Source organism: Lepisosteus platostomus, chromosome 4 (genome assembly GCF_059453375.1).
Source record: "Lepisosteus platostomus isolate fLepPlt1 chromosome 4, fLepPlt1.hap1, whole genome shotgun sequence".
In the NCBI taxonomy this organism is placed as follows: Eukaryota; Metazoa; Chordata; class Actinopteri; order Semionotiformes; family Lepisosteidae; genus Lepisosteus; species Lepisosteus platostomus.
Window position 1 is genome coordinate 20,499,549 of NC_142614.1, and position 12,784 is coordinate 20,512,332.

The 12,784-nt window shown below is 33.7% G+C and overlaps 1 protein-coding gene across 2 annotated transcripts in view; it reads right to left on the reverse strand.

Annotated features, from left to right (window-relative positions):
• Positions 1–12,784, reverse strand: part of malt1 (MALT paracaspase 1) — a 35,573-nt gene that overhangs the window by 19,269 nt on the left and 3,520 nt on the right. Inside the window, exons 3-9 of one of the 2 annotated variants that reach the window (XM_088628926.1) lie at positions 11,111–11,277; positions 9,795–9,916; positions 7,198–7,345; positions 5,269–5,447; positions 4,602–4,698; positions 3,705–3,752; positions 2,001–2,024 (exon numbers count right to left, since the gene is read on the reverse strand). In XM_088628926.1, coding sequence (XP_088485052.1) covers positions 2,001–2,024; positions 3,705–3,752; positions 4,602–4,698; positions 5,269–5,447; positions 7,198–7,345; positions 9,795–9,916; positions 11,111–11,277 — 785 coding nt within the window. The remainder of the gene's footprint in view (positions 1–2,000; positions 2,025–3,704; positions 3,753–4,601; positions 4,699–5,268; positions 5,448–7,197; positions 7,346–9,794; positions 9,917–11,110; positions 11,278–12,784) is intronic. The other variant, XM_088628927.1, reaches the window with a different exon arrangement.

The window sequence follows — 12,784 nt, forward strand, 5'->3', positions numbered from 1 at the left end:
TTTTCCAAGAAAGTTTATAATAATACGATCTATAGTTGAAATCTGAGCCTACTTTAAAAATAAAGGAAAAGCATTTTCAGAGAGCAATCACGCTGTGTTTATGAAGAAAAAGTGATTAGGTTTATGAGCAATCTAATTACCTATTCGCTTAAAATGCTATATAAAATAAAGTTTATTTAGAGATGAATGATCAGTGTCGCAGTTTAAATAATGTGAGTCAGGAAACTAACACAGCGCCACCGGATTTAATAACGCAATAAAAACGCTATAAAATAATGTGACACAGTACAGCACAGTACAACAATACTGACCATGACTTTAGAAGCATAAATTACCTTACACTCAATTTAAACACAAGCTGTCTTTCTGTATGAACCTCTAAGCTGGTTCATACAGAAAATGTAGAAATGCATTAGCCTGATCATGATTAAAAAACACATAATTAAACACGCGTTTGCGATTTAAATCAGAACACGATTTAAATCAATATAAATGTTTATATTGTAACGCATACTGTCCCGCCTCCATTTCTCTATAAAAATTTACTGTTGCACACACACACACAATAGAAGCAGGAACCACTGTCAGAAGGGAAGATATATTCAAAATATCGCAAATATCGATCATGTTGCGATATTTTGAAATATAAAAGTCAATTGATTGTCCATAATATCGCTTACCTATTTTTTCGAAGAAATGTTTGTTAAAATAAAAGTCCAGCACCAGCTGGATTCGAACACACAACCTACCAGTTGGAAGTCACGCACCTAGACCAGTAGGCTACAAGACAGCTCGCATGTTCAGGTAGGCGAAACAGCCTTACACAGTCCTGCCGCAGTACACGGATATAATCATACCGTTATTAAATTCTTTAGATACGCGATTCCATATTATATTCCCTTTTAATCAAATTCTAAAAGTATGCTTGTTGACTCCGGTATCACGTTAGTTAAAGACTTCGAAGCTTACAATGTTTAGGGAGAAATGGAATACCGGTGTGTATTTTTCCTTGTGATATTTTAAGCTCTAGTTGAATGATAGGTGTCGCATTTTAAATCATTTTCGTAGCTAGAAATTATGAAACGCCCTGTTAAAAGCAAGGAAGTTTTTATGCCCCGTTGAAGTAAAACAAAATGCCTGACAAAGTATGGCTTGGACAGATTCCAAGTGCTTGTACAAATGTGCTAAAGAAATTATACTTTGAGTATACAGCTTGTCCAAAGTCATCCATTATTAATACTATTAGTAATATCTTCAGTAAAGGCTTTGATGCATAAATATTTCTGATAAAGGTAGGTTGTGTACTTCTGTCCAACTGAGCAATCTTGCTTTCATAATATATACCAACATTTTAATGACTGATGATTAACATGCTGTAATACACAGTTCAAAATTAAAGGCTCAAATGCTGTACATGAGAGGTTAAGCTCCCCCTGGCGGTTTTACAAGGCGACGCCGGATAGTTAGTCACGTGACACACGTGAAATGCGTGATACCGCGTGATACTGTGACACGCCCACCGGGGTATGCCGCGAAATACCTCACCCATTTTGAATGGCTGCATCTGTACAGTACATTACTTTAGAAATGCCACAGCAAAGAGTTTGATGAATGATGCAATCATGACTTTTCCATTTTCTGTCATTTTATCTATTAACATCTTTTTGATATATTATTATAATAATATTCATTTTGAAATAGTAAGTGCTACTTTAAAGTGTTTTTACTGCAAGCTTTAAAGAAACAAAATAAAATGTGAAATCTGTGCAAGGGTCTGAATACTTTTGACAGACACTATACTGTACTTAAGGTGAGAGGGCATTTATTACTACTTTTACTGAGCATATGCAAGTACTGTATCTAGTCTATATATATTTATGTGGTTCATATAAAGCCACACAATATGATGTGAGTATATACTGTTTTGTGGGACAGGGATTAGTATCTTAAAACATTTGGACATTTTAAAATATGTTTTATTGTAGAAACATGCTACTTACTCTGTCCAAAGGCATAAATATCTTCTGTAAAAAAATGACAAAAATAATATTAGAGTTGAATATAGTACTATAATTTCAGCATCCAATACAGTGACGTTGCTAGTGTTTTGCATTTCTCTAAAGTGATTTATAGAAAGTGTGAATATTTTTTTTCTTTTGTTAAAAGAAATGGAAGAAAGAAAGAAGGTAGTATGCTTATGCCTAATAAGGTCCATGCTTAAAAGTACCAGGGTACCAGATGAAAATCTTTTTAGCAGTTACTCGAGTAAATACAATAGCAATTAAGCTCATTGAATGTTTTCCATTAATCAGTCTCTTACTTTTACCATTATCCTATGTTCTCTAGTACCAATTCTCACCTGCTATTCCAGCACAAATAAGCAGCATTCTCTGAATTCCACAGATGAGCTATTAAAGAGTCTCATTTCCTCTAGCTAATCTTCAGTGATATTTCTGAGCCGGAACAGTATAGTGTATATTATTATTAAAAAATAATTAAAACATGGTAAATAAGGAGTACATTATCTGCAAAGTAATTCAGGTTATACGGTATATTACATCAATATATGTAATTGTAAAGTTGTTCTTTTGATTTACTTTGTTAATTTTATACTTTGTTTATTTTACTTAATAGCTCACCAAGGGGGAATGCTGCCTTTGTTTATTTAATACATTTGCAATTTAGTGGACCTCTAAAATTAATTTAATTGAGTGATACATATTTATCATTTTAAATGCTCAGTACCCTGTTTGGATTGTCATCATTGGAGAGGTGACGTCTCCAATACAAAATATCATTCCCAGCTGTGAAAAAAGATATCAGTTCTATATGACCAAATTCACCCAACTAATTTCACAAAGCATCAATATCAAAGGTTAAAGAGTTCAATTTAAAAAGAAGAAAAGAAATAGTATTGAGAATAAAGTTTTTAGATATATTCTAACTACACTTTTCACACTTTGAATATACAGTATACTGGAGTATAGTGGTGGTATTATCAGTGTTAGTCATTAATCAGTATGTATTGTTGCATGCGTGTACAATACATAATAATGACTTTATTGATAAAATTTAACATGGGATATATCATAGGTATTATTTTGAAATTTTGAAGAATGTCCTCACAGGTTCACACTTATACTGCTTTCATTGTATATATGGGTTTTACTAGTGAATTAGTAGAATTTATACTGTAAAAACCTCCGAAAACATTTGGTTATCAAAACAAAAATAGTGTACAATGTTACTTTTGCCATTACTTTCCTAATTGGCAGTTTTTTGCATACCTTAAAAGCAAGATTTTTGTGTAAGCGCTGATCTTAATAATTCTAATAAGTATGAATTTAAGCTGTCAGAATACATCTCGGTTGTATTGTATAATGCGTCTAACAAATAGATGGTTACTCTCTACATAAACTGCTAACAAAAGTCTACAGTCAATAATCTCTCCACACACTAGGGTTTTTAAGCCATCATCTTTAAGGTTTTTCATTTCAATTTAATAAGTCTGAAAAACTCTACATGATAAAAATGTAGAACTTTACAAAGAGGATAACTGAAAATAAACTGAGAAAAGCGTAATTATTAATATAAGATCAAACAGCCCTATGAGTATTGCATATACCCCTGTTAAAGATTATCAGTAATGTCCAAGAAGCCTTCTTCCCTGGTACCAAATAGGACCGTTAATTCTAGGACTCTACCTTTAGAACACTCCATTGCTTCTGAAAGTTTGAAAGAGATTCTTGGTCCTTACAGTCAAACAAGAAAATTAATATATTTTGTGAATCACAGGTACTAGTGCCATTGACACAATTAATGCTTTTTAAAAGTTTAATTAAATGTTTTAGGCATTTTAAGTTTATGGCTGACATTTTGAGTTTAAGTTTCAAGATGAATGTGCACATGGAATATACACCTTTGTGGAAACGTATAGGCATCTAGTATTGTTCTCTTTTATGTAACAACACTTCTATAGTGATATTCTACTGCAATTGTGAATTGTTTAAGATAATCCTGATAGACCTGTATTTTGTTATAAAAATGTAACCTTTTTATCTTTATAGAAGTGTAGAGAGGAGTGAATGATGTTAATTACAATGAATATCAATATGGCGAAGATGTTCTAACAGTAGAGAATGCTAGTGGAGACACTACATATTTGTAAATTACTTGTTCTCATATACAGATGTTGTAACTCTTCAATGTACAGTATCTAACACTTTGGCCCAGCAATATTTTTGAAATTGTACCCACACTTTGCAGTACTATTTTGCAGAAATAATTTTCAATTTCATGGCTGTCTTCAATGGAGATGTGTTTTAGATAACAAAGAAATAATGATGATATAGTTCTGTAGGTGTGCATTATTTACAAAGCACATAAGCAGAGAAGTTCACTATACTAAAATAAAGTCAAATAAAAGACTGAAACTGAATTTGAACATTGCAGCAGCATGGCAGCAAACATGGTTGGATTCTGCATCTTAAAGTAATCGTATTTAATCGAGAACAAAAAATAACAATTATTTCGGCTACTTATGACCAATAAATAAAATCAATGCACTTGTGCCATGTAGAAAACAGAAGTAAATATTTTACCTATTTGAATATGCACATCTTGAGTCCATAGATATTCGTCATTGCTGAACACTTCACAGCGGTACTTCCCCTCATGTTCAAGTGTCACATAAGGTATCTGTTGGATTAATAACAGTCTAAACTTATTTTTCCTCAAGAGTGCTTTCTGCAAATTGTTGAGCATAAATAACTACATCAAGACAAGCAACCACTCCTGTCATACCTTTTGAGTAAATATCAATTAATGTATTTACAGTATACAGTAGGTTACTGAAACTAGTTAGAACTTTGCAAGATGCTGGATCCATTAATTTGCCAATTCAAAGTGAAGAAACAAACAAAAAATGTCCGTTTGATTTTATAAAGCTTCAACCACAAAATAAAAATTAGTAAAAAAAATGCACAGATTGTTCCTTTCAGCCAGACAACTTAATCTATTAACATACCCCTCAAAATACTATTTTTTAAAATGATTAGTTTCTTTAGTTGCAGATTAAACTGCTATCTGTGATCCTCGATGGAAGCTAACATGTGCACCTCAGGAGTACTAAATGTATGTCTGCTTACTAGATACCTAGCAGAACTGTTGGAAGACAGAAATGAAGCATTTAGGAAAGTACTCAAAACCCAGCTCTGTTTTGGGACTGGAAATCTTCTGGAAATGAGGCAAAGAATGGTCTTTGCTTACCAGACACCTTTTCTTGGTTGCATCTTTGATAGGAAGCCCATTCTTGTACCACTGGTATTGAGGAATGGGCTTTCCCACAGCACCACACACCAAGTCCAATGTGTCCCCAATCAACAGTCTCTGAGGCTGGGGCTGGATCACTATCTTCAACCTGCCATCAATGGAGTGGCACACTGATCCTAAAGAGAAAAGGCATCAATAGAGCTACTGTACGTCATACTCTTCCCCAATGTCAGAATATCAAAGGTAATCCTTAAAGGTTTGGATTTCAGCAAAATTTAAGTTTGGATTTTCTGTAATTAATAATTCAAAATATCAATGACTGCTTTAAAGCTCAGTCTTAAAAGTTGCTAGTAAAATAAAAACAATCAATTTCAAATGTATACCCTTTAACCCCTGGTACTGTATATGACATCAGCACACTGTTTAAAATATGTTTAAGGCACTTCATTATAATTGCAGAACACAAAAAAATACTTTGAGGTCAAGATTTCTGGATTTTACTGGTATATCAGAAAATCACCTCTACAATTTCAATTTTAGAAAAGCTTCACAATAAAGTGATTTACAAAAGAAAAAGAGGAAAGTAACAAATGATTTTAATGATAAACTATTAGAACTGTCAACTGGTTTTCAAGCTTAACTAAGAAACATATAATTACTTCTGAAGTCCATTTCAGAACTACTGTGTACCAGCTGAATCCAAAGGTAAGGTACTGTATATGATTTAACAAAATCAGACTTTAAACAGAAGAGATGGAAATTAAGTAAAATAGTGAAGGAATCATTACAGAATGCAGGGGTACACATGAATGCAATACAGTACTCCAGAAACACTTAAAAAACACTGTATGCAAGGGGACTTTCTTCAGTATCACAATAGCAAAACACCAATAAGAAATATGTTTCTTGGAGATACACATAACATTGTCCTGCTTGTCCTGTATATACATGACAAACAAGGAATACAAAGAGTTTTCTATAATTATTTTACACACTACTGTAGTTTAAAAGGGCAGAAATAAAAAAATACATTAGCAGTGAAAGGACATTTTCAGTTTAGTGGGGTTTAGAAACATATGCACAAAAAAATAAGAAAAGTTATTTATAGTCTACTATTTAGGAAAATCCAAAATGCTCTTAGGGTAGGAGCCATGTCTATGTAAATGTAATAACATTCATTCATAAATGAGTGAACAAAACAGAGACAGTGAACTATATACTGTACCAGTCAAGCGTGCCCCTAAGACATCCAAATAAAAAGAACCAAATTAAATTGAATTTCCTTTCTATGAAAATTCTCAGCATAGATTTATAGAAGTTAGTGTGTAACTAACTTAAAATATTTTTGGAACAATCTTCAATAGGTAAATGTGGTGAGAGCCTTGCAAAAAGTATTTACTTTCTTCCAACGATCTCCCATTTTGTTGAAATACAAATGATGTACATTTTTTAAACAAAAATTCAGTGCTCAAGCTGAACACTTTTTGGTGAGAGAAATTAAATGTAAACAAAAATTGCAAAAAAAAAGATGCTTTTGATTGCATAAGCTTTCACCACTTGGCTAAGACAAGGCTAAGTTAGTTAAAGTGCACTAAACTACTTTGACAACTTACACAATAAGTCAAATTACCAGTTGAGTGGCCTCTGTCTATGTGCAACAATAGCAGTTTGACATGATTTCAGAACAATAACTCCCATCTCTGTGAGGTCACTCTGGGATTCCAGATCTGAAAGGGCACTGAGCACTTTTTTAAGATCATTAGCAATACAATATGTTCAGCAGGGGATTGTGGGAATCTGGAAGTAACTTCCTAGTGATGTGGTTGATTTCACGGCAGTCTTTAAGGAATTGACAAAATTCTTAGATCACTAAGCTCTTGTTTATCAGTTATCTCACAGTTTTAATAGTTAGAGAGTGTGCCTCACCATATGTTGCAGCCACATCAAATACTTCAAGCTGTGCCCATTGGCTGAATTCAAAGGATCCCCCACAGTTTACCCTGCAGATATAGAAACCTGCATCTTGTACATGAACAGGGCTAAACACCAGTTCAGGGGAATTACCATTAGGTACCTGCAATGAAGAGAAAACAATAGCAGACTTTGTGACTGTCTTAAGATGAATCATCGCAATAACAAATCTGTTACTAATGTGTAATCTTCTGCCTAACATACAATGTTCAAATAGAAAACTAATAAGCCAGAAAGAACAAATTGTTTAACTTAGTATATGAAGGAATTTACATTCAAAGCAGAATGCAGAAAATAACAGGAGCTAATCATTATTAAGTCAGTCAGGGCTGCATTAATACTAAGTAATGAATGAGTATTTATGTTTACACAAAAAAGCATTTGAAAGAACAAGAAACCATTAATACAGCAATCATAGACCTCATTGTTATCAAAAATAGTTTAATCAGATGGCGGAGTCCTTCATCAAAGGTGACTTAAAAGATTTAGCAGTAGTCCATCTACAGACTTTCTCCTACTCGTGGTCACACTAACCCAAAGTCAGTCTTTCCATATTTAATTAAATACAGACATTATGGTACAGTAGACCCCATCTGATACATTCACACTTCCTGTGCCATGAACCTTGGCATTACTCACAATCCCTATCTCTGCCCTTCTCAGTTCCTATCTGCTCAAGGATATTCTCTATGTTTGTTCCCGAATAACATCTACAACACACAACAAACTCTACATGCATCTTGCTCCAAACCTTAATTCTCTCATGATTAGAATAGCCTCTTTGTAGAAGCCCACCTTGTCCTCCCACTCCAGCTCACTTTAAACTCCACCATGCAGCTTGAGTTTTCTCTGCCTCAGGTCTGTCATGTAACTCCTCCATACAGTACATCACTCCCTTCGACACACTGCTACAACTATCTCCAAACTCTTGCATCTCCCTACACCTGGTCTCATCCTCTCTGTTCATCTTCAGCAAGTCGCCTGGAGTACATCCTACCTATGGTGTGCAATAATTTTACTTGCATGTGTTGATGGATGGAGGAACCTGTTGCCACTGGCAATTCAGACTGAGCCTTCTTTGACTGAATTCAGGTCACCCTGTCCTAGTCAGCCTGCAGCTGGAGATCCTGTGATCACAAATAGTGTCTATGGTGTGTTTTTTGACAGTGCCCACCAGAAAAGATCAGATTACAACATGATTCTGTTGAACGCTTTGTTCTGCTGTGTGTAGTGTTGTGATCTTATACTTTTTTCTCTTGTCTGCACATCCTGTGTATCTTTGTTCACTGTGTAACTTAATAAATTGGTTTCATTTGTAACCTGAAATGTTTTGTTTTTAGGATCACCAATGGGAATATAATGTTCCATTACACACAAAACTATTTACTTATGTTTCTTGGATAGAGGCGTTACATAGACAAATATAAACATGAAAGACTGAAATATATTGGTTTGCAACTATTTTGCCAAATCAGCTTTGCTCACTGTTATACTGACTACATTTTAGTGTGGAATCTAATTAAACCCACCCTAGCTAGTACATGACATTTTGATAAATTTTATAGTTAACCTTTTAAAAGATGTTAACTAAAATAAAAACCCTTTATAGTGCAGGAATTAGATTATTTTATTTTCACTCATTATTATTATTATTATTATTATTATTATTATTATTATTATTATTATTATTATTATTAATAATAATAATAATAATAATAATAATAATCAATACCTCTAAACAACTCAGTGTTTCCTATCACAGACTATCTCTGCTTTATCATAAACTCCAGTGATTAAAATATGCATAATGCTTTCCTGACATATTATTTAATTTGTGTTTTAGCAGCAATTAAACAATAAAGATATGCTTCAAAGCAATTTTCTTAAGTCTAAAGTTTTGATTTTTTAAAATTTAATATTCAATTCAATTAAAATCAAACTGTTTCCAAGTTCAGAATATGTATTTATGCACTGTACATGACTTTCAGAGTCTCATTAATACTACCTATTCCCATTACTTTTTGTAATTGGTCCATATTTTCCATTTCATTTATGATGTGGGCAAAACTTCTTTATCCTTAGATATTGAATTTCATGGGAACTTAAATGGATAACACTTTTTTAATATTTTAATTATGCTACAGTTCATGTCAATCCTGGATTTTTTCCTCCTTAGGAAAATGATTTATTATCCATCTTTATTTTGAACACTGTTACTACTTTGCTTTCTGCTACTGTGGAGAAAGCCTTGGTTCCAATCTGTCCTGACTCTAAAAAGAAAACTTTTGGTTGAAAAAAGCTATTTGTAATATGTGCTGAAACCTATCTATAAAATATTTGTTAAAAGATTTAGAAAATAATTCTTCAACATACTGCAGACAGTATATAATTTATTTGATTTAAAAAAAGAATTGGATGCAATCACAAAGCAGCTAAAAGACCATTTATCCACGTGCATCTTTACTCAGAATAATCCTGGAGTATTCATCTGGTGAAAATAGAATTTTGTACAGTATGTGTTCAGCCATGAAAAACAAATGCTGTATGCTCACCTCTTCCTTCATTTTGAACCACTGGTACTGAATGTTAGGATGTCCCACAGCATGACAGCTAAGCCGAATAGTATGTCCAGACATAACTGCTTGCGATTGTGGCTGGATAATAATTTTAATCCCTGTTTTAAAATAAAAGCAATGCTATTAATTCTTAGCACTAAATAAAGAATGTGTTTATCACATTTTTTATATTAATTATCTGCAGTGATTGACAAGCATGGGCATGCAGGTTTTCTCCTGGCATCTGTTAATGATCACTTGCTTGAAGCCTGGAAGCAGTGCTTTACACAGGACATGCGATTCATGCAGCAGTCCAGGATTAGAAAACCGAGAACTCAGTGGAAACAAAAAGTCAATTTCTTCAGAACAATAAGAGAAAAATAAATGCTCTTGTGAAATTAATTTTGCATCATATTAACTAGTTAGGACATGAGCGGAACTCTAGTACCATCCCATCCCATTTCAGCTTACACCTTTACTAAAGTTAATGAGAAAATCTCCTCATAAAGGACTTTGCATTCAATCTTAGGTTTATTTAACTTGATTTGGTTTGTAACAATTTAACAATCATATAAGTTCACATTTAGTTGAACTGTACACAGCTGAAAGTGCATTAGTGTTCACTTCTCTTAAAACAAGAGACATCACTTGCATTCACACTGCAATAATTAAATGAACTCTGATACTTAGTATGTCTTTAATTTTGAAATACTGTACATTTTGTCTGTCTTTTTGTTACTCAGTACCTGCACCGTCTACAGCTTCTAGTAATAGTTTTCTCTTTCAGCCTCCAAGGAAAACAAGAAAACACATAAGACATAAAAGTGTTTAATCTGAATTTTTCTGCCTTCCCTGAATAGTGTTGTATAATGTAGTTTATGTAATACCGGAAAAATATAAAGTATCTTTTCTTTCTCATTCTCTCAGGTTATTCACATTCAAGTCTGTGAAGTGAAATGAACTCAGGCTATCTGCCTAATGTAGTGACAGTAGACCACCTACTGTATGACAGTGGTCTCAGTTTGATTTGGTTCACTTTGTTCTTTAGTTTTTTTTTAAATTTGGTTGTTCACACAATGCATAATGACTAAAATACCTCCACTGTGAACAGGCACTTACTCTAATTTAGAAACTATTAAACTTTATGTGGATTTCTGGTTGCCTCAAACCACTCCTCGAGCATTAGGTCACAAACTTGGGTCTGATGCTTTTTAAAGTAATGAAATCATCTGCATGAGGCTGACTTTCAAAACAAATTCAGAGCTGCTTTAAAGTTTTAACTTGGGCCAACAGCAATATAAGAAATGCTTTACCGGGTGGCTTAATGCATTGTAGGGCTTCTGCATGGCCCATCGTCTGCAGAAACTCCACCAGGTCCTTCACTGAGCACCCACGATCTCCAATCAGCCTCAGCAAACTCCGGGACGGGCTTCCCTCCAGCTCCAGCACTTTCAGGGAGCATCTGTCCATCTCTTCCCCGCTGTGCGTGGTAGGAGGGAAAACATTAAAAAATGAATCCACAAAACAGATGTGTCCCAATTTTGTAATTTGTTCAGTGAGTGATTACTGTGGATATTCTGAATGAATCATACATATTAATACATATTAATGTGCAAATTAAAGAGCACATTGGGAGTTAAGTGAAGAACTAAATAACATCCAGTTATTGCACACAATATTCCTGATCTGTTTTTAAGATTGCTATTCCACTTGCTCATTGCGTACATCAATGTTATGTTTCACTCAGTCTTGTGCATAGTCAGGCCCATTAAGTATGTTCTCTCTTAATACACTGGCAATACACATACAGCATAAAGAAAAAAAGAAGTGTGGGTGCACACCAGCAATACTGGTCCCCCAAGTACTAGCAATACCTTGCTATTAGAAGATTAAAACAATTTATACACCATCTGAATGTTATACAAGAAATTATCTTGTTGTCAACAAAGTTTGGAGGGGATGTAAGAGAGAATAGGAAGGCTCTTCATGTCAAATCACACCGTACAGTATCTACTCCTTATCACTATAATTCAAGCCAACAGATTCCTGCCTTTATTTGTTTTTTTCTTCATGCCAAAGGTGTTGGGACTTGTTTGTCTGTGCCTCCTAGCAACCTTGTAATATGGGTTTACAGTAACTGTGTTTCATAGACAAGAAACATCTTACAGTATATTTACTTCCTGGATCTAGTAAAAGATTTACACTTTATTTGGTAGTTAACTGAAGAAAAAATTGATGTTAAAAGTAATGTCACATGGCTGAAATAAAACAAAAAGATGCCAAACAGCAACAGAATTCCAAGTTTTTTTTTTCTTAAAGTGCAAAATTAGTTGCATATATATTTTTTTAAATTTAGGTAAAATTTCACACCCTTGTTCCTGAGGAAAAAAATATCATATTTATTTTCCCCCAATCCACTGTCTATCACAACTGTCAGTAAATAAGCAATAGTTGCTCCGTATTATTTATAAGCTCACACAATGAAATACACCATGCTTTAATATGTATAAGATTGTAACATTGCATAATATGGCAGTCAACTGTAAAAATGCAAAAGAACCAGACAGCATGAAACTATTTTTTCTATCCAGCACAGCTTAGAAACACTGTATGGTGGCATCTCATAGCACAACTTTGAGCAGTCTGACCAAGGAAGCTCCAAATCACAAGGCAAATGTATATGTTATTTTATATAGACATATGTACAGTATATATTTGTGTATATACTGTATACACATTATGCATTCTGCTTGTGTTTTTCTATTAAGTGAGAAAGGCCTTTATACTGTATGTATATACTGTACATATTAATTAAATTACTAAAAGCACTGTAAAAATGTCAATATTGCCTTATTTACTTACAGTACATGTGCATATACAGCATATCACTTCTGATGGCAGCGGTGCACCACTAAGATTAGAACCCCACACTTTCTATTGTATCATCAGTTTTGGCGGAGATGCCTCAAGGTGACAAATAAGTATTT